This window comes from Theropithecus gelada, chromosome 19 (genome assembly GCF_003255815.1).
Source record: "Theropithecus gelada isolate Dixy chromosome 19, Tgel_1.0, whole genome shotgun sequence".
In the NCBI taxonomy this organism is placed as follows: Eukaryota; Metazoa; Chordata; class Mammalia; order Primates; family Cercopithecidae; genus Theropithecus; species Theropithecus gelada.
Genome location: NC_037687.1, coordinates 31,179,323 through 31,201,085, shown reverse-complemented (window position 1 = coordinate 31,201,085; position 21,763 = coordinate 31,179,323). Strand labels below are relative to the sequence as shown.

The 21,763-nt window shown below is 53.2% G+C and overlaps 2 protein-coding genes across 21 annotated transcripts in view; one reads left to right on the top strand and one right to left on the bottom strand.

The window, feature by feature from the left end:
* The first annotated feature begins 4,229 nt into the window (after positions 1-4,229).
* LOC112613072 (leukocyte immunoglobulin-like receptor subfamily B member 3) overlaps positions 4,230-21,763 on the top strand; it is a 130,377-nt gene continuing 112,843 nt past the window's right edge. The window contains exons 1-14 of one of the 13 annotated variants that reach the window (XM_025368251.1): positions 4,230-4,361; positions 4,526-4,561; positions 4,745-5,029; positions 5,176-5,478; positions 5,925-6,221; positions 6,471-6,773; positions 7,093-7,143; positions 7,385-7,432; positions 8,059-8,175; positions 8,455-8,530; positions 8,610-8,647; positions 8,876-8,968; positions 9,021-9,076; positions 9,188-9,334. In XM_025368251.1, the coding sequence (XP_025224036.1) occupies positions 4,328-4,361; positions 4,526-4,561; positions 4,745-5,029; positions 5,176-5,478; positions 5,925-6,221; positions 6,471-6,773; positions 7,093-7,143; positions 7,385-7,432; positions 8,059-8,175; positions 8,455-8,530; positions 8,610-8,647; positions 8,876-8,968; positions 9,021-9,076; positions 9,188-9,334 (1,884 nt within the window). In that variant the 5' untranslated portion in view covers positions 4,230-4,327. Of the gene's footprint in view, positions 4,362-4,525; positions 4,562-4,744; positions 5,030-5,175; positions 5,479-5,924; positions 6,222-6,470; positions 6,815-7,092; positions 7,144-7,381; positions 7,433-8,058; positions 8,180-8,426; positions 8,538-8,609; positions 8,648-8,875; positions 9,107-9,187; positions 9,335-9,386; positions 9,415-13,258; positions 13,273-13,903; positions 13,934-21,763 lie in introns of those variants that run through there. The other 12 variants (XM_025368250.1, XM_025368247.1, XM_025368248.1 and 9 more) reach the window with 12 other exon arrangements.
* Positions 18,233-21,763, bottom strand: part of RPS9 (ribosomal protein S9) — a 7,579-nt gene continuing 4,048 nt past the window's right edge. For 3 of the 8 annotated variants that reach the window (XM_025368288.1, XM_025368291.1, XM_025368290.1), the window contains 2 exons: positions 19,395-19,581; positions 18,236-18,484 (listed from right to left, as the gene is read on the bottom strand). In XM_025368288.1, coding sequence (XP_025224073.1) covers positions 18,307-18,484; positions 19,395-19,581 — 365 coding nt within the window. In that variant the 3' untranslated portion in view covers positions 18,236-18,306. Of the gene's footprint in view, positions 19,307-19,394; positions 19,582-21,763 lie in introns of all 8 variants that reach the window. The other 5 variants (XR_003116914.1, XR_003116915.1, XM_025368292.1 and 2 more) reach the window with 3 other exon arrangements.

The window sequence follows — 21,763 nt, the reverse complement described above, 5'->3', positions numbered from 1 at the left end:
ATTGAGACCATCCTGGCTAACCCGGTGAAACCCCGTCTCTACTAAAAAATACAAAAAACTAGCCGGGCGAGGTGCCGGGCGCCTGTAGTCCCAGCTACTCGGGAGGCTGAGGCAGGAGAATGGCGGGAACCCGGGAGGCGGAGCTTGCAGTGAGCCGAAATCGCACCACTGCACTCCAGCCTGGGCGACAGAGCGAGACTCCGTCTCAAAAAAAAAAAAAAAAAGTCTGATCAATATTTCTTCAAATCCTCCATTGTGTCTCAATTGATGCTTTGTAAATTGTAAATTTTAAGGACATGTGGTTGGTTGAGTGAAAGTGTATAACTTTCTCTTCTTCACAGATTGTTGATTTAAAAGTATGAAATATCAACTATTTTTCTTTTCAAAGGTTGTTTGTGTTCGTATTGGTTTGCTATCCCTGCCATAACAAATTACTACATATTGAACAGCTTCAGCAACATAAACTCATTATCTCACAGTTCTGAATATCAGAATTCTGAACAGGTCTTTTAGGACAAAATCAAGGCCATAACGTGCTGCATTCCTTTCTGGAGGCTCCAGAGACGCAAATCCATTTCCTTGCTCTTTCAGATTCTTAGTAGAAATGTATATACTTGTATATACACAGATTACAGATAGATCTATGCTTATTAGCTTTTCATATGTACTGTTGACTTCTTTTATTCACAGTAGCATCTCATCTTCTCCATTTGGGATTCATTATTCCACTCCCTGATTTACGTCATTAGTATGGCTTTCAGAAAGGCCTAGATGCAAACATATCTGCAGCCTTGCAGCTCCAGCGATGCCTGGCTCTGTCTCTCTCTCTCTCTTTCTCTGTGTCTCCCTCTCCCTCTCTCTGTCTGTCTCAATCTCTCTCTCTCCTTCTCTGTCTCTCCATCTCTCTCTGTCTGTCTCAATCTCTCTCTCTGTTACTACCGTGGTACCTGATAAAAGGACACTGAAAACGCCCTTCTTATTCCTCATAAGACCACCGCCTGACCTGACGACTCACAAATGTCCCGAGTCTCCTTGTGTTTTAGGATTTATCCACAGCTGACACTGCAACTTAGTCCTTTAATAATAACGAGGCCAGGTTGCAGTGAGCCAAGATCATGCTATTGCACTCCAGCCTGGACAACAAGAGCGAAATTCCATCTCAAAAACTAATAATAATAATAATAAATAATAATACTTATAGTAGTAATAACTAGGCCCAGCACAGAACTCTCTCCTCACAATTAAGCCCTTCTGGTTGTTTCTCCTGTATCTTCTGGGGCTGCTGTTTGCTTTTTCGAACTCCAGTCCCGATGAGCTTGTCATTCATTCAAGGGTCATTTACATTTTCTCTGGTAGTTTTAGGATTATTTTAAATTGATGCCTCATGTTTTTCACTTTACCATGATCGAGATATTAAATTTAGTTATCAACTGATGTTTTCTCTTCAGTTCTATAAAACTTTCAACCATTAGCTCTTCATGCATATCGTGAACTAACATCCTTCTTCCTTCTTTCTGAAACCATGACAGACACGTTCTTTCTTCTCATTCCACTTCCTGTATATATTAATCTTTTCTATTGTTCAATTTCTGTTCTTTCCATGATACGGTATGGAAAATTTAATGAACATTTTATCCTAATGTATATATTTACTATTTCAGCTGTCTTGTCCTGGATTAAATTATGTTTCTGATTTTGTTATGTTTGCATAGTAGGTATATACGGCTAGTAAAGTACTTTTTATATTTTTTTTGAGACACAGTTTCGCTTTTTTTTTTGAGACGGAGTCTCGCTCTGTCACCCAGGCTGGAGTGCAGTGGTGCAATCTCGGCTGACTGCAAGCTCAGCCTCCCAGGTTCACACCATTCTCCTGCCTCGGCCTCCCGAGTAGCTGGCACTACAAGCGCCGGCCACAACGCCCGGCTAATTTTTGTATTTTTAGTAGAGACGGGGTTTCACCGTGTTAACCAGGATGGTCTCCATCTCCTGACCTGGTGATCCGCCCGCCTCGACCTCCTAAAGTGCTGAGATTATAGGTGTGAGGCACTGTACCCGGCCCACAATTTCCCTCTTGTCCCAGCTGAAGTGCATTGGCGTGATCTCAGCACACTGCAGCCTCCACCTCCCAGGTTCAAGAGATTGTCCTGCCTCAGCTTCCAGAATAGCTGGGATTACAGGCACTCACAACCATGCCTAGATAATTTTTTGTATTTTTATTAGAGATGGGGTTTCAACATGTTAACCAGGCTGGTCTCGAACTCCTAGCCTCGAGTGATCTGCCTGCATCCGCCTCCCAAAGTGCTGGGATTACAGGCATGAGCTACCACGCCCAGACAAATTCCTTTTTAATGGTGTTAATTTAATATAGTTTTTCAGCTTCACAATGTCTACCTAATGCATTTCGACAACGTTCCTCATATGGTTGTCATTCCTGTGGGGCGGATCTCCTCCCACGCACCTGGCCTTTCATAAAGGGTTTCTCCCACAGCTGTCCAGGCATCAGCCTGATGAAGGGGATTGTTGCCGCGCCTCCTGCCCCACTCTCCCAAACTTATCGTCAGCTCAAGATTGTGCCCAGCAGGGATGGGACCAGTGCCAGCCTCACACTCACCTGTGGGGCAGATGCCCATGTCTGAGCACCGTGGACTGAATCTGTTTCTCACACACAGGGGAGGGGCTGAGAGCTGAGCGTGGACTCCAGTGAGTGAGCAGAGACCCCCCAGCACCTGTCCACACACACAGGGGAGGGGGAGCCACAGCTTCCAGCCCCACCCAGAGCCCTGACCCCTCCCTGCCTGGGAGGACCTGGGGTTCCTCTTTTGTCCCACACGGAGGTGGGAACCTCCTCCTCCCTAATGACCCTGGGTGGTCCCAGACACCTGTGGCCACTCAGCTTTGAACTCTGTTCATTGATGGGGACGCATCTCAATGATGGGAACTTTTCTTTCTCTTTCTCTTTCTGTGCCTGTGGCTGTGGTGATCTGCATATTTCAGACGTATCACAAGGAGCATTTCTTGGTATTTGGAGCCGATGTCGGCTCTTGAGTGGAGGCGTCAATCATCCTCCTGGACTGTGAAACCCGACACCAGGATCCTCTCCCGTCCCACCCTCCGGTCTGAACTGGTCTGGACCGGGATCCTCTCCCGTCCCACCCTCCGGTCTGAACTGGTCTGGAAATCCACCACGGCTGAGCCTCCCATGTCCTGGGCACCACTGACCCCACAGCCACTGTGATGAGTGGGGTTCATGACAACAGGCTCAGAGGTGACATTAATGTCCAAGGTCACATAAACCCTGGATGATAATCAGGAATTAATAATAATATTATTATAAATAATAGTAAATTATTATTATTACTATAAATAATAATAATTAATAATCAGCTCCCCTTCCCCAGAATCAGATTACAGATTACAATGAAACATATATATATAATTTCTCTTTATCCCCTCTATTTCTCCTTTTCAGACAGGATCTTGCTCTGTCGCCCAGGCTGGAATGCCGAGGGGTGATCACAGCTCCCTGCAGCCTCCGCCTCCCAGACCCAAGTGATCCTCCCACCTCAGCCTCCTGAGTAACTGGGACCACAGGCATAAGCCTCCATGCCCAACTCACTTTTTTCTTTTCTGTAGAGACAGGATCACAGTATGTTGTCCAGGACTGTCTGAAGCTCCTGGCCTCAAGCCATCACCCGCCTCAGCCTCCTGAAGTGCTGGGATTCCAGGCGTGAGCCACCACAGTAGACCTTGCATTTCTCCTGTGTGCTCACTGCCACACGCAGCTCAGCCTGGGCTGCACAGCCAGGTGTCAGGTGCGTCTCTGCGGACCTGGGTCTGCCTGCAGCATGGACCTGCATCTTCCCTGAAGCATCTCCAGGGCCGGAGAGACGACTGCCATGGTAAGGACCCCGCGACGCTGAGCCGATGGACGGGCTGAACGAGGGAGGGAGACCCCATGTGGAGGCTCTGAGAGGGAAGAGGAGCCCACGGTCGCCCTCGCCTGAAAGGGGCTGACTCAGGAAGGCACCGGGTCTATTTGCTGCTGTGGTGAGATAAAGATAAATCAGGCAGACAGTGGCCCAGGGACGGGGAGACCCCATTTCTGTCTGAAATGTCTGCAGAGAGCCTGGTGCCCGCCCCCACCTCAGCCCTGGGGAAATGAGAGCCAGGCTTCTGGGGAGGGCAGTTCCCCTTCCTGTGGGCTGAGGATGAGACAATCCCATGACAAGAAGGACCCAGCCTCCGAGCGGCCACACCCTGTGTCTCTGTCCTGCCAGCACCGAGGGTTCATCCATCTGCAGAGCCCGGGCCACTGGGAGGAGACGCCATGACCCCCGCCCTCACAGCCCTGCTCTGCCTCGGTGAGATTTCCAGATGGGGAGGGGGAGATCCGAGTCTTGGAGGGACCCCACCCCACACACAAGCCCTGGTCCATCAGGAGACCTCAAAAGCTCAGGAGGCACCAGGGTGAGGAGGGTCTGCTCAGGCTTCAGGGGTAAATCCCTCACAGGGAACTCTCTTCCAGGGCTGAGTCTGGACACCAGGACCCACGTGCAGGCAGGTGAGTCTGTCCCCAGCTGTCCCAGGTCCCTCCTCCTCACTAGGGACAGGGGCCACACATGGGCAGCTGGGGGAAGAGACCACAGTTCTGGGTGACTGATGGCGATGACGGGGGGTCCTGGGGCTGGGAGCTGGGATCTGAGTGTGGGGACGTCTTGGGATCCAGCTTCTGATTTCCTTCCAGGGCCCCTCCCCAACCCCGCCCTCTGGGCTGAGCCTGGCTCTGTGATCATCCGGGGGAGCCCCGTGACCATCTGGTGTCAGGGGACCCTGGAGGCCCAGGAGTACCGTCTGGATAAAGAGGGAAGCCCAGAGCCCTGGGACACACAGAAACCACTGGAGCCCAGGAACAAGGCCAGATTCTCCATCCCATTCATCACAGAGCACCATGCAGGGAGATTTCGCTGTCACTATTACAGCCCTACAGGCTGGTCAGAGCGCAGTGACCCCCTGGAGCTGGTGGTGACAGGTGAGAGGACACTCAGGGGTCCCAGCCCCAGGCTCTGCCCTCAGGAAGGGGGTCGGCTCTCAGGGGCGTCTCCCTCTCACAGCCCAGCCCTGGGGATGATGTGGGAGGTGGGAGCCCATTAAACACGGTGCCTCCTTCTCTCCTAGGAGTCTACAGCAAACCCACCCTCTCAGTCCTGCCCAGCCCTGTGGTGGCCTCAGGAGGGAACATGACCCTCCGATGTGTCTCACAGCGGGGATATCACCATTTTGTTCTGATTGAGGAAGGAGAACACAGGCTCTGCCGGACCCTGGACTCACAGCAGCTCCACAGTGGGTGGTACCAGGCCCTGTTCCCTGTGGGCCCCGTGACCACCAGCCACAGGTGGACGTTCAGATGCTATGGATACTACAGGAACACCCCCCAGGTGTGGTCCCACCCCAGTGACCCCCTGGAGCTTCTGGCCTCAGGTGAGGGACCATGGCCTTCTCTGATACACTTTCAGGGCAGCTGACAGGCTGTGGGGAGTTTGGCTGGTGACTGACTCTGGAAAGGACCCAGAGTGATGTGTGGACGGACGGGCTGCAGGCGTGAGGGAGACCCCATGGGGAGGCTCTGACACGGGAGGAGGAGGCCTCGGCCACCCTCACCTGGAAGGGGACGACTCAGGAAGGCACCGGTGTGTTTGCTGTGTGGTCCCAGCTCCCAGGGAGAGGAGGAAGGATCAGGCACAGTGGCCAGGGCTAGGGAGACCCCAGTCCTCTGAAATGACTCCAAGACAGCCCCGGGTGAGAAGGAGGCCCTGGGGTCAGAGACTCAGAGTGTGAGAGACAGTGAGACCTGCAGGGCCAGGACGGGAGAAGGAACAGGCGTGGGAGGAACCAGCCCTCTGAGTCCCGGCTCCTCTTTCCTCCAGGCGTGTCTAGGAAGCCCTCCCTCCTGACCCTGCAGAGCCCTGTCGTGGCCCCTGGAGAGACCCTGACCCTGCAGTGTGGCTCTGATGTTGGCTACGACAGATTTGCTCTGTACAAGGAGGGGGAACGTGACTTCCTCCAGTGCCCTGGCCAGCAGCCCCAGGCTGGGCTCTCCCAGGCCAACTTCACCCTGGGCCCTGTGAAGGGCTCCCACGGGGGCCAGTACAGATGCTACGGTACACACAACCTCTCCTTCGGGTGGTCGGCCCCCAGCGATACCCTGGACATCCTGATCGCAGGTGAGGAGCCCAGCGGGTTCAGTCAGGGACCCAGGCTCCGCACAGGCCCTGCCAGGGGAGCCAAGGTGGTGATGGCCGGGATGAGGGGCGGGGGCACCAATGGAGGGAGAGACAGAGACAGGGGATAGGGGGAGGGGGAGACTCAGAGAAAACAGAGACAGAGAGACTGAGGGCCCCAGAGAGAGGCCTGTGGAGGTGTCAGCTCAGAACAAGGTGGGGCAGCCCCTCACCCATCCTTCTTCTCTCCAGGACAGTTCTATGACACGGTCTCCCTCTCGGTGCAGCCGGGCCCCACGGTGGCCTCAGGAGAGAACGTGACCCTGCTGTGTCAGTCATGGGGGCAGTTCCACACTTTCCTTCTGACCAAGGAGGGGGCAGCCCATCCCCCGCTACGTCTGAGATCAAAGTACCGAGCTCATAAGTACCAGGCTGAATTCCCCTTGAGTCCTGTGACCTCAGCCCACGCGGGGACCTACAGGTGCTACGGCTCACACAGCTACAGCCCCCACCTGCTGTCTGTCCCCAGTGACCCCCTGGAGCTCGTGGTCTCAGGTGAGGGCCCTGACGCTGTCCTCTCTGAGCTCAAAGGCTCAGCTCCGGCCCGGCCCCCAGGAGAGCTCTCGGCTGGGATGGACCAAGGGAGGCTGTGAGGGAGGCTTAGCCAGAGGGGACGCAGCCCTCAGAGGGGAGGAGGCCAGCAGGGCTTCTCCTAGGCATGGCCACCCGTTCTCCTTGCCTGGCATGCAGAAGGTACCAGGTGGGCAGAGGAATGGTTCCGGGGATCCACTGGGCGGATGCAGGAGAGTGGGAGTGGAAGGCTGCACTCCATGGACGGCCCCAGCCCCTCACCCGCCTCCTGTGCTCCTTCCAGGACCCTCTGGAGGCTCCAACTCCCCACCCACAGGGCCACCCTCCACCCCTGGTGAGTCACTGAGGCCTCTTGGGGAGCGCGGCCTCCCCCAGGGCAGTCTGAGTCTCCCGAAGGATCCCATTCCCCTCCCCTCAAGGACAGGCTTGTGTGCCAGGGACTCTGAGGCTGGGCTGGTGAGGCGTGGGGGGTTCAAGGCAGAGGGAGGTGTTGGGGCCCAGCTTGGGGGAGGAGCCAGGCTGATATAGGGGAGCAGGGCAGCCCCAGCTCTCACCTCTCTGTCCTGACCCAGGAGGCCTTGAGGACCATCCCCTCAACCCCTCAGGGTCAAGTCCCCAGAGTGGTGAGTGGGGGCTCTGAGAGGAAGGTGGGCGGGGTCCTGGGGAGGCAGAGGTGGCTTCTGTCCTAGGTTCAGGCTCCTCTGGAGATGGTGACGTGGACAGGCCCCTCCCCTGCCTGGGCCTCAGTTTCTCCAGGTGTAAAGGAGAGAGGCCTGCGGGTGGGAACGTTCCTTTCAGCTCTGACTCCCAGCTGTGGCCTCCTGGGAGAGGAGGCCTCCCAGGGAAGCCTCCCAGACCCGATTCCACAGGGGCTTGTCCTGTCCCACCTGCAGCAGTGACGGTGACCTGGGGCAGGGGAGGGGAGCAGCACCGTGGTTCAGGACGGTCAGGCTCTTTCCCTGCATCTCTGGGGCTCAGCTCTGGTGCAGGGAACAAGGGCTGCGGGTCAGACTCCTGGGTTCCCTTCCCAGCTTTGCCGCTTCCTGGCTGGGGGTCCTGGGGCAGGCGATTCCCCTCTCTGAGCCTCAGTTTGTGCATCTGTGAAATGGCTTGTCCGGGCGGCAATTCCATGTTGCACAACTGCTTGTAAGGGTTGGAGGTCTTGAAGGAAAGACCTGGCACGCGCCTGCACACAGTAGGTGCTCACATCAGTGACGTCATTCCCACTCCTGACGTTATCATGCTCAAGGTCTGGGGAGATACCTGGAGGCTTTGATTGGGGTCTCGGTGGCCTTCGTCCTGCTGCTCTTCCTCCTCCTCTTCCTCGTCCTCCGACGTCAACGTCAGAGCAAACACAAGATATCGGGTGAGTAGGGAATTGTGGGACCCATGGGCCGACAGAGGGTGCACCAGCCAGAGGGAACCCAAACACACGGGGTGTCAGTTTAGAAAACCGGTTCCAGGGAAACGTAATGTCAGCACGCATTTACAAACTTCAGTATTCATGGAGTTTTTTTCTATCTCATAAAATATTTGAAACATCTATGCAGGAATATTTTTAGTTTTCCTTCTTCCCCTCAAGTTGCATGTGTAGAATGGGGGTTCTAATGTTTCCAGTGCTGAGACTCTGTCCATCTTCACCCAGACCAGAGAAAGACTGATTTCCAGCGTCCTGCAGGGGCTGCAGAGCCAGAGCCCAAGGACAGGGGCCTGCTGAGGAGGTAATTCTGCCTGAAGACCCCAGACTCCCACCCACCACAGCCCATGTACTGCCCCTCACACTCCCGTGTCCTCCCCCAGGTCCAGCGCAGCTGCTGACGTCCAGGAAGAAAACCTCTGTAAGAGAAAGAGAAGGGACAAATGGGGGTGCTGGGAAGACCCAAAATTTCAGTAGCAACAGGGAGGGGCTGGGAAGGGTCTGAGGCTCCGTGGAAGATGGTCTCGCCCCCCACTGTGGGACCTCCCTGGATCGCAGTGGCCCTAGTGGGAGCTGGGCAGTGGCCGGCGGGACTCAGAGGTCTCAGGGATCCTTCCCAGGGGACAAACCCCTTGCTCTGTCCCTGCAGATGCTGCCGTGAAGGACACACAGCCTGAGGATGGGGTGGAGCTGGACAGTCAGGTGAGACCCCGCCCCTGTCCCGGGCACCAAAGACCTCCTGGTGCCAGATCTAATCCTGCAGGACTTCTCTGTCCTCTTCCCCTGGTTCTCAGCATCCTCCCCTCCCTCCCCACTGTCCGAGGAATTCCTGGACACAAAGGACACACAGGCGGAAGAGGACAGGCAGATGGACACTCAGGCTGGTCCTTTCCTCTCCAGGCCCCCAGCCCTCCCCCACCCCCACACCACGCTCCTTCCCTCTCACTCTCCCCCACTGCAGGCTGCTGCATCTGAAGACCCCCAGGATGTGACCTACGCCCAGCTGCAGAGCTTGACCCTCAGACGGGAGGCAACTGAGCCTCCTCCATCCCAGGAAGGGGAACCTCCAGCTGAGCCCAGCGTCTACGCCACCTTGGCCATCCACTAGCCCGGAGGGGACCCAGACCCCACACTCAGCAGGAGACTCGGGACTGCTGAAGGCACGGGAGCTGCCCCCAGTGGACACCAGTGAACCCCAGTCAGCCTGGACCCCTAACACAGACCATGAGGAGACGCTGGGAACTTGTGGGACTCACCTGACTCAAAGATGACTAATATTGGCCGGGCGCGGTGGCTCACGCCTGTAATCCCAGCACTTTGGGAGGCCGAGGCGGGCGGATCACAATGTCAGGAGATCGAGAGCATCCTGGCTAACACGGTGAAACCCCGTCTCTACTAAAAATACAAAAAAAATTAGCCGGGCACGGTGCCAGGTGCCTCTAGTACAGCTACTCAGGAGGCTGAGGCAGGAGAATGGCGTGAACCTGGGAGGTGGAGCTTTCAGTGAGCCGAAATTGCACCACTGCACTCCAGCCTGGTGCACAGAGCGAGAATCCGTCTCAAAAAAAAAAAAAAAAAAGATGACTAATATCGTCGCATTTTGGAAATAAAGCAACAGACTTCTCAATAATCAATGAGTTAATAAGAAAAAAAAAAAAAAAACAGACGTAAAGGCCAGGTGTGGTACTCGGGAGGCTGATTCGGGAGGATTCCTTGAACACAAGAGGTTCAGGCTGCCGAGGCTGCAGTGAGCTATGACTGTGCCACTGCACTCCAGCCTGTGTGACAGAGGGAGACAAAAAAAAAAGAGTGAGTGAATGTTTTAAATTCAATGATAATGTCAATATTACACATCGAACTTATGAAATGGGAAAATTAAGAAGCATAGCCAGGTGCAGTGGCTCACGTCTGTAATCCCAATACTTTGGGAGGGTCAGTGGGGAGGGTGGCTCGCGCTCGGCAGTTCGAGTCAGTCTGAACAGCATAGTGAGACCCCATCTCTACAAAAAATAAAACTAGTCCGGCATGGCGGCACACACCTGTAGTGCCAGCTACTTGAGAGGCTGAGGCGGGAGAATCACTTTGGGCACAGGAGGTCGAGGCTGCAGTGAGCCAAGATGGTACCACAGCACTTCAGCCTGAGCAACACTGAGACCCTGTCTCAAAAAAAATAAACCAAAACAATTAAAAGGCCAGTGAAATTACCTGTTGATTAGTGTTTGCATAATACATTTTTCATCCGTCTGCTTTTTTAATGTGATAAAATATAAACAACAGGCTGGGCGCGGTGGCTCACACCTGTAATCCCAGCACTTTGGGAGGCTGAGGAGGGTGGATCACAAGGTCAGAAGTTCAAGACTAGTCTGGCCAGGATGGTGAAACCCCGTCTCTACTAAAAATACAAAAATTAGCCCGGTGTGGTGGCAGGCGCCTGTAATCCCAGCTACTCGGGATGCTGAGGCAGACAATTGCTTGAACCCGGGAGGCAGAGGTTGTAGTGAGCCAAGATCATACCATTGCACTCCAGCCTGGGCAACAAGAGTAAAACTCCATCTCAAAAAAAAAAATCCAATCTTGTAATCTCTTTTAGATCACTTATATTTAATGTAATCACTGATGGCATTACAATTGTGTGTCACTGAATGACAGGGATGTTCTGAGAATCCATCATTAAAAAATTTTGGCTGGGTATGATGGCTCACTCCTGTAATTCCAGAACTTTGGGAGGCCAAGATGGGTGGATCACCAGAGGTCAGGAGTTCGAGACCAGCCTGCTCAACATGGTGAAACCCTGTCTCTACTAAAAATACAAAAATTAGCCAGGCATCGTGGTGCGCACCTGTAATCCCAGCTACTTGGGAAGCTGAGGCAGGAGAACCTGGGAGGCGGAGGTTGCAGTGAGCCAAAATCGTGCCATTTCACTCCAGCCTGGGAGACAGAGTGAGACTCCATCTCAAAAAAAAAAAAAAAAATTCACTATTGTGTGAACATCATAGAGTGTACTTACACTTACACAAACCTATGTGGTATAACCTACTACATACATAGGCTGTACCATCACATACGCAATGTGTAGCGGATCGAAACATCGTTCTGCAGCACCTGACTGTGCTCAGGCTTGCCTTTTTGTTTGTCTCCTCTGTTTTTTGTTGTTTCCCCTTTGCTGCCTACTGTTGGTTTTTTAGAAATATTTTTAGTTTTGGCTGGGCGCGGTAGCTCAAGCCTGTAATCCCAGCACTTTGGGAGGCTGAGACGGGCGGATCACGAGGTCAGGAGATCGAGACCATCCTGGATAACCCGGTGAAACCCCGTCTCTACTAAAAAGTACAAAGAACTAGCTGGGCAAGGTGGCAGGTGCCTGTAGTCCCAGCTACTTGGGAGGCTGAGGCAGGAGAATGGCGTAAACCCGGGAGGCGGAGCTTGCAGTGAGCTGAGATCAGGCCACTGCACTCCAGGCTGGGCTGAGTGAGACTCCGTCTCAAAAAAAAAAAAAAAGAAAAAAAAAAGAAATATTTTTAGTTTTGATTTGTTAAAAACTTACAATTCCTGAACTTTTCTATTTAATATTTTTGGACCATGGTTGGCCACCAGGTTACTGAAAACATAGAAAGAAAATTACAGATAAAGGGGGACTACTGTATTAGAGTTTTTTAAAAATATATTTTAAAATTGTTTGTAGAGATGGGGTCTCACTATGTTGCCCAAACTGGCCTCGAACTTCTGGGTTCAAGAGCCTCCCATCTCCACCTCCCAAAGTGTTGGGATTACAGGCATGAGCCACTGTGCCCAGCTTAAGAGTTTTTAATTGACAAATAATAATTGTACATATTTATAGGGTACAGAATATTTGATTTTATCTACTAGTGTATGTGTGGTTTTTTTCTTTTCTTTTTTTTTTCTTGAGATGGAGTTTCACTCTTGTTGCCCAGGCAGGAGTGCAATGGTGCAATCTCGGCTCACTGCAGTCTCCACCTCCCAGGTTCAAGTGGTGCTCCTGCCTCAGCCTCCCGAGTAGCTGGGATTACAGGCACACGCCACCACAGTTGGCTAATTTTTGTATTTTTAGTAGAGACAGGGTTTCACCATGCTGGCCAGGCTGGTCTCGAACTCCTGACCTTGTGATCCGCCCGCCTCCCAAAGCACTGGGATTATAGGCATGAGCCACCGCACCCGACCCAACAAATATATTTTTATTGAGATAAAACACTATTTGGTGGCATTTAGTAAATTCACAGTATGTTGTAAGCATCACCTCTATCTCATTCCAAAACATTTTTATCATACTGAGAAGGAAACCCAGTTTACATTCAGCAATCACTCCCACCTAATCCCATGCAACAATTAACCTACTTTCTGCCTCTATCGATTGGCTTTCTTTGAATACCTTTTTTTTTTTTTTTTGAGACAGGGTCTCACTCTGTCACTCAGGTTGGAGTACAGTGGCGTGATCTCTGCTCACTGTAACCTCTGCCTCCCAGGCTCAAGTGATCCTGCCTCCTGAGCCTCCCAAGTAGCTGGGACCACAGGCACATGCCACCATGCCTGGCGAATTTTTTGTGTTTGGTAGAGGTGGTATTTCACCATGTTGCCCAGGCTGGTCTCGAACTCCTAAGCTCAGGCAATCCACCTGCCTCGGCCTCCCAAAGTGCAAGATTACAGGCGTGAGCCACCACACCCAGCCTGGATATTTCTTATAAATGAAATAACGTCATATGTGACCCTTTTTTCCTGACTGCTTTCATCTAATATATTATCAAGGTTCACCTGTGTAGCATGTGTGAGTATGTCATTCCTTTGTATGGTTGAATAAGATTTTGTTGTAAGGATATACCACACGTTGTTTCTCTACTCATCAGCTGATAGACATTGCTACAAAAATAAGTAGTGGCTATGGTAGTGCATGTCTGTAGCCCCAGCCACTCGGGAGCCTGAGGCGGGAGGATCACTTGAGCCAGGATGTCAAGGCTGCAGTGAGCTAGGATAGTGCCACTGCACTCCAGCCTGGGCAGCAGACCTTATCTTTTAAGCAAAGAAAAAAGAGGCCAGGTGTGGTGGCTCACGCCTGTAATCCCAACGCTTTGGGAGGCTGAGGCGGGCGGATCATCTGAAGTCAGGAGTTCAAGACCAGCCTGGCCAACATGGTGAAACTCCATCTCTACTAAAAAATACAAAAATTAGCCGGACATGGTGGCACGCATCTGTAATCCCAGCTACCAGGGAGGCTGAGGCAGGAGAATTGCTGGAACCTGGGAGGTGGAGGCTGCAGTGAGCTGAGATGGCACCACTGCACTCCAACCTGGGTGACAGAGCAAGACTCTATCTCAAAAAGAAAAAGAAAAAAGAGGCCAAGCATGGTGGCTCACGCCTGTAATCCTAACACTATGGGAGGCCAAGGCAAGAGGATTAATTGAAGTCAGGAGTTTGAGAACAGCCTGGCCAACATGGTGAAACTCTGTCTCTACTAAAAATACAAAAATTAGCCAGGTGTGGTGGCACACACCTGTAATCTTAGCTACTTGGGAGGCTGAGGCAGGACAATCACCTGAACCCAGGAGGTGGAGGTTCCAGTGAGCTGAGATCACGCCACTGCACTCCAGCATGGGAAACAGAGCAAGATTGTGTCTTGAAAAAAAAGAAAAGAAAAGAAAAAAGAGAGAGTGCTACTCTAACAGGAAAGTTGGCCGGGCGCGGTGGCTCACGCCTGTAACCCCAGCACTTTGGGAGGCTGAGGCGGGCGAATCACGAGGTCAGGAGATCGAGACCGTCCTGCATAACACGGTGAAACCCCGTCTCTAGTAAAAATACAAAAAATTAGCCGGGCGTGGTGGCGGGCACCTGTGGTCCCAGCTACTCGGGAGGCTGAGGCAGGAGAATGGCGTGAACCCGGGAGGCAGAGCTTGCAGTGAGCCGAGATCGTGCCACAGCACTCCAGCCTGGGTGACAGAGCGAGACTCCATCTCAAAAAAAAAAAAGTCAGGGAAGGCACCTGTTCGGGGAAACAAAACCCAGGCTCAAAGGAAGCTTGTGCTTCCCTCTGTGAACGAAACGGTCTTAGAAACACCTCCCCAGGCCGCCTCCTCCCATGCGGGTCGTCTGTCCTGTGGCGGCCCCACCGGCTCTTTCTATCAACCAAAGCAGAGAGTGGAAAAGCTCCTCACGCTCTTCTGCTTCACACACACTGAACAAATCCAAACCACTCTGCCCCCGTTGCTCCTCACCTGGCTCCACCCGTGTCCCCTGGTCCATCCCCACAGTCCAAGCTCAACTGGAGACCGAGGACGCCCTGTCTGTGCACTGCCGTCAGCTCCCTCCTGGCCCCCTACTCCCGGCTCCCATCCATCCCTCTCATCACTTCCGAGGCCTCTTCTGACAATCTCACCTGGCTCTGACCCTCCACTGCTCAAATTCCTTCGACGGGGCTCCATCTTCCAGAAATAAGATCCACGTTCCTGTACCTCATGTTCAAGCCTGTTGATGACCAAACCCGATACGCTTTCCAGCTTCACAGGCTATGGCTCCCGCTCTGCCACAGCAAACTCATCACAGTCACCCACCCCCTGCCAGACACACACACCCTCCGTTATTGAACACTTGTGAGTCTTCTGATGACTGCTTCCTGAGCCAATCTGGATGTAGCCGGCGCCTCTGCAGAGCTCGTAGACGATGATAAAGACAAGCTCTCCTGCCTCGTTCCATTCAACTGCAAACATATTTGTGTCACAGGTCATGAGGAGTCCACGCAAACCACTTAGAATCCTTATTAGCACATCACCTAGCGGTGGGGCTCACAATGGAGTGTGGTTATGGTTAACCGTCAGTAAAACCCTCCATATTGCATTCTGTGCAGTGTTGGGCTTGTGACGTCTGTTTCTACTGTGCTTTCTAAAGATTCCCCCATTTTCCTTTTTTTTTTTTTTTTTGAGAGGGAGTCTCACTCTGTCGCCCAGGCTAGAGTGCTGTGGCACAATCTCAGCTCACTGCAAACTCCGCCTCCCGGGTTCCAGTGATTCTCCTGCCTCAGCCTCCAAAGCAGCTGGGATTCCAGGTGTCCACCACCATGCCTGGTTAATTGTTTATATCTTTAGTAGAGACAGGGTTTCACTATGTTGGCCAGGCTGGTCTCGAACACCTGACCTCGTAATCTGCCCGCCTCCGCCTCCCAAAGTGCTAGGATTACAGGTGTGAACCACTGCGCCCAGCCAGATCTCCCATTTTCTTAAACGTATAACATCCAATAAATCTTCATGGTGCACAAGACCCCTGAATGACAAGGTCCCAGCTTTCTTTGGCTCACTCTCAGGTCTGAGAACAGCCCACACTGTTTCTGGTGGAGGACGCCCTCCACACACCACACTCGCTGTTCACGTCTTGGTCTCTCCATACCCTAGAAGGACCCCTCACTCCCGTGACCAGGTGCACGCTGCTCACCTGCTATGGGCATGTTTTCCTCCTTTCCTACAACTTGTCGAAACCGGAGCAGAATTACCTCCTGTCTAACCATGGGTAATGTGTCTTCAGTAACCCAAGCTCCGTGAGTCCAGCAGGAATCCTATCAGCTTCACCCACAAGTCCTCTCCTCCTGGCGGCATGCCTGGATGTGGTAACCACTCGATAAACCGCCTGATCGCGAGGCTGATGAAAGAAAAGATGCATTACAGAGCTCAGGACACCAAGGGACCTGCCTCTAGAGTTAGAACAGTGACTGGGCTGTGTCCTAAGGCCCTGCCCTCTCTGGCCTCATGTGCTAGAACAAGGGTCACCCCTGGATTTGAGTTGGGTGAGGTGGAGGCAGGCAGAGCTTGGGGGAGTCAAAGGTGGTCTAAAAGGCCCCCAGAGCCTACTGTCCCCACAGCCCCATCCTTCAGGGGGAGCCGAGCAAGGCCCTGGGGGAGGGGCTGTTCCCCTCCTGCAAGGCCACTGATGAGAACACATGACCTGTAACAGAGCCCAGGGCTCCTTATACCTAGCACGCCCATCTGCCCTCCATGCTCTGTGGCTCAGTGGTCTAATCATCTGCACTGCTGGGGACCATGACAGGCAGGGCCACAACCTCCACCCTCATTGCCCATCTCCCTGCTGTGTCCAGGGAAGCCTTAGGCGGACACGGGGTGGTCGGTGACCCCAACCTTCATGGGCCAGAAGCCCAAGGCAGAAGGCATGGAGTTGAGACCGGTGAGAGCTCTCCCTGCAGGCCCCAGAGAGAGTGCATCCCCTAAATACCAGTCGCCTTATCTCCGGGGCGTCCAGGCAGCCCTCAGCCCTCCCTCTCAGCACAGCCGGGATCGCTGGTGCTCTCTGGAGATGGCCTGACCGCCCAGTGTCACTCAGGCCAGTTTTGACAGCTCTGCATTGACCAGGACAAGGGGCTCCCAACCCCCCGGACTTCCTCCTGGGCCCTGTGAGCCACCCCCATGGGGGCCAGCACGGATGCTGCGGAGGACACGATGCCTCCTGCCCGAGGTTGGCCCCATCATCCCCACCCAATATGCTGGTTGCAGGTGAGGGGCCCCTGCCTAGCCCCCGTCCCGCTCTCTGCTCAGACCCTGGGCTCAGGGTCATCCCTGGTGATGAGGGTAGAGGGAGAAAATGAGATGGGGGCAGTGGTCCAAGGAGATCACCAAGAAAGGGGGAGCAAGAGGCCCGGAGATTAAACAGACCCACGCAGGCCGGGCATTGTGGCTCACACCTGTCATCCTAGCACTTTGGGAGGTGGGTGGATTGCTTGAGGCCAAGAGTTTGAGATCAGCCAGGGCAACATAGTGAGACCCGTCTCTACAAATTTTCGAGATGGAGTCTCCTCCCTCTGTTGCCCCACTCGCTGCCACTGTACGCAGAGCCCTGAAGATGAAGACCCGTTTCCTTCCCAAGCCTGTAGGCTTCTCCCCAGCAGAACCGCATACCTCACCTCCTACTCCTCTCTCCCTCCAGGCGGCTGCATCTGGAGCTCTGGGTGAGCTACACCCAGGTGGGCCACCACCTCAGACCAGACACCTGCACTCTCTTCCTCCCAGGGGAGCTCCCAGAGGAGCCCAGTGACTACGCTGCCCTGGCCATCCACTAGCCCACACAAGACCCAGACCCCACGCTCCAAGCAAGACCACAGTGAGCCCAGACGCTGCAGCAGCTGGCCCCATGGACGTCCAACAAGACCACCATCACTTCCCAAGTAGCAACCGAGGGAAGGGCCACCACCTAGCTCGAGTAAGCGGCAGTGGACTTCTCCACGTGGTTTACAGCAACTCAGCTGTGTTCCAGAGCCATCCCTGCACTGACCTCCAACCCTGAAGGCCTCCAGACAAGGACCCAATCAACTACAGCCTGCAGCCTGAGGGGTTGCACAAGTTCACGTTTCTCACTTCCTCAGCAACCAAACCCCTTCCCAACACAGATGATCAACAAGGCCGAGAAAAGGGAAGCCTGCCAACCTCTTGACCGTGAGTCCGCAGAAGCACCAAACGCGGATAGGAGGAAGAGTTCCCTCAATGCCCCTTCCCCTACACGAACCCACTTCCCCTACATGTGAAGACAAAACCGGAAACTTGCCCAACATCAACCACATCACAAACAAGCTTTGAAACTGGCAAATTCGGTGAAGTGCTCCCCAACAAAAACAGTCACTAAGAGTTCACCTTCCCCAGCAACCAGTCTCAGGCCAGCTCTGCCCCACCTGTCTCTTGCTGGGCGGGGTCAGGGTCCCAGGGCCACAGGCAGGACGGGCCCCCACCTCCACTTGCTGCCTCCCCTGCCTGGCATCCACAGGCTCCCTCCCACCCCTACATGCAACCGCCGGCTTACTTGGAATTTCCATCTGGTTTTGACTGTTTTTCCCAAAAGACCATTGGTCTCTCCCCTGATGACAGAAGCTTCTGGTAAACATGTGTTCAGTACTGTGGAAGAGTAGTACTGAGAGGCCGGGGACCACTGTCTGGTAGACACGCTCCTGAGCCTCCCAGGGAAGGCTGCATGTTCAGAGCAGGGGAGAGTCAAGGAGACACCCACACACACCAACTGTAAAGCGCTGATCCTGTTTATTTGGCAGGAAAACTAGACAATCCAGCAGCCCAGGAGGGAAAGGTGGGCTTAATCCTCCTCCTCGTCGTCTCCAGCCCCGGCCCCACCCTGGCCCTTCTTGGCGTTCTTCCTCTTCACGCGGCCCGGGCGGCCACCCCCATAGGGAGAGCGCAGGGAGAAGTCGATGTGCTTCTGGGAATCCAGGCGGACAATGAAGGACGGGATATTCACCACCTGCTTGCGGACCCTGGAAGAGGCGACAAAGTGAAGTGGACTGGATGCTAACCCCAGCTCAGGCACCACTCTCTCCTCTTCACCCACCCCGTGAGGCTGCCATGGCCACAGACACCGAGGCACTGTGGGAAGGGCGCTCCTGATCCTATGGGCCTCATGTGAGTCCAGGGTTTGAGGGTATCACCTTAACCCCCAAAAATGCTTCAGGTGAGTTTCTCAACCACATTTTCTAGGAGAAATTCAAAAGTATCCCACCTAAGACCACAAAGCAAATGAGGTGGCCGAAGAAGAGCCCAAGTTCCGAGTCTGAAGCGTCCCGAACCCCACGCCTGACACTGAGCTGCATTACCACGTGCGGCAGCAATGCCCACAACCGCACAGCAACCCGGGGCTACGCTGACACACGACGCTCTGCCTGCGGCTCACAGGCTTAGTGAAGGGCTGGGGAGGAGACTCTAAATGCTAACATCTTGCCCTCTTCCTGTATAGCTCCTCCCCGTCAATGGTGCCACGTTACAGAAGGGCACACTGAGTACCCAGAAAGCAGTCATGGATTAGGGTCTGGAATCAGCTTCATAAACGAGTCAGGAGACAGCTGAACCCACCACCCGAGCGAGGAGAGGCTGGTTCTCTCCCTCCACTGGGGACACCAAGAGCTGTTACCTGTCCAGCTGCCCACATGCCTGGCAGAGGCCTTCACAAGGTGTACGGCTAGAGCCGCAGTGACCCTTGCGCTGGGCTATTGGGGCATGAGGCTGCCCCAGCTCCCTGGTGAGCTGTGTGCAAGGGTGAATCTGTACCCTCTGGGTGAGCTCACACCCATCACTTCCGAGGGCTGCATAGGAGATAGGACAGCAGGCTTAGTGAGGGCAGCCACCAGAGGGGAGGTGGAGGAAGGTTCGGGCGCCCATCAGAGGTGGTACCTGATATGGCGCTGGCGGATCAGCACGCGAGCATGGTGGATGGACTTGGCCAAGCCCAGCTTGAAGACCTGGGTCTGCAGGCGTCTCTCTAAGAAATCCTCGATCTTCAGGCCCAGGATGTAATCCAGCTTCATCTTGCCCTCATCCAGCACCCCAATGCGGACCAGCCGCCGCAGCAGGGCGTTGCCTGGGAACAGTGGGAGGAAGCACTGATTCAGCCTTCTGACCTCAGGCTTCTTGGGTTCAATTCTGGCTCCACCTCTTCGTAGCTCCATGTCACGGTGGTGAGACACAGGTAGTATTAGCACCAGTCACTGTGACCCGTATCACTGTCAAAACTATCCTATGGGCTGGGCATGGTGGCTCATGCCTGTAATCCCAGCACTTTGGGAGTCTGAGATGGATCACTTGAGGTTAGGAGTTTGAGACCAACCTGGCCAACATGCCGAAACCCTGTCTCCATGCCGAAACCCTGTCTCCACTAAAAATACAAAAAATTAGCCAGGCTGTTGGCACACTGCCTGTAATCCCAGCTATTCAGGAGGCTGAGGAAAGAAAATTGCTTGAACCCTGGAGGCGGAGGTTGCAGTGACCTGAGATGGGACCACTGCACTCCAGCCTGGGAAACAGAGTGAGATCCTGTCACACACACACACACACACACACACACACACACAAAACCACCCTATGGGTGTCAGGCCATCATCCATAGTAACCTGCAGGTGATAGAAGGGCAAAATATACCTGCCTCCTCATCTGAAGAGTGTAACATCCCTCGCTCCACATTCTTAGCAACAGTAAAGGAAATCATCTCCTTACAAGGACTCAGTCTGCAAAAGTCCAAGTGCAGCTGCTATTAAGCTACTACCACCGTTAACAAAGCACAGTGGTTGAGAGTTCATATCCTGAGTCCAGAAAGCTCTTCTGATTAACCAGATGTGAGATTAAATCACATTCCCTATGCCATAAACATCAGTACCTACACCTTTTAGGGAGAGAAAAGAAATTTCTAACACTAGAATTTTTCCAGCTAAGCACATGTCATTCATTTTACTATTCTGTATGAAATTTTCCACTAAAAATATACACAGTATGTATATAACCTAACAACACACTGCATAAAATATCCAACAGATGTCAGCTACTACACCCCAGGCTCAGGACGACTTGCTCCTTACCCTGTCCAAAGCCATGGCTTCTAGCTAATACTCTGGACTCCCCTTGCCCACTTCCCTCAAGGCAAATGCCTTCCTGTAGGATCCCACTCACTGCTATAATCCCACACGCGTTCAGCAAATCAACTGCCCCTTGACACTGGGGTAAACACCTCAAACTTTTTTCCTTATTATGTGCACTTTTATAAAAAGTGCCTCTTACTAGTTATAGCAAACAATTCAAGCAAGCTTTAATCAACAGACCCACATTCATCAGGCACTCTGATATTCCTGGCACTGTTGTCACCCTCCAAGCGAAGTTTGAAAGAAAGCTAGCTGACTTTGTGAGGACCCAAAGTCTTCCCAATAGGGAGCAGTTACAGGTAGAGAGATAGAATCAAAATGGAAACACCAGCTGTGTACCTTTCCAGCATCCTGTGTCATACTATGGCTTCAATTTTTGTTCTCTTTTTTAATGCTCAACATCAGAGGATTTTTAAACACCTGAATATCAAAATACAAAAACATGTCCAAAAGGCAATGAAAATGAGTTTGGGATCATTCACCTCCTTGGACACTTCATGCCTTTTTGTGTTTACATTAGAAAATAGAAACTTCAGCCAGGCACAGTACCTTATGCCTGCCCTATAAAACCAGTATTTTGGGAGGCTGAGGCAGGAGCATCGATTGAGTCCAGAAGTTTGAAACCAGCCTGGGCAACATAGTGAGACCCCATTTGTACCAAAACAAAAAAAAAAGGAAAACTAAATTAGCCAGGCATGGTGGTACATGGTGGATTGCAGTCCCAGCTACTAGAGCTGAGGAGGATCACTTAAGCACAGGCGGGCCAAGTTGCAGTGAGCCACGACCACGCCACTGTGCTCCAGCCTGGGAGACAAAGTGAGATCATCACCATTAGGCAAAATAAAGCCATGATTTAAAAAGAAAGTGTTTCGGCCGGGCGCGGTGGCTCACGCCTGTAATCCCAGCACTTTGGGAGGCCGAGACGGGCGGATCACGAGGTCAGGAGATCGAGACCATCCTGGCTAACACGGTGAAACCCCGTCTCTATTAAGAAATACAAAAAACTAGCCGGGCGAGGTGGTGGGCGCCTGTAGTCCCAGCTACTCGGGAGGCTGAGGCTGGAGAATGGCGTGAACCCGGGAGGCGGAGCTTGCAGTGAGCTGAGATCCGGCCACTGCACTCCAGCCTGGG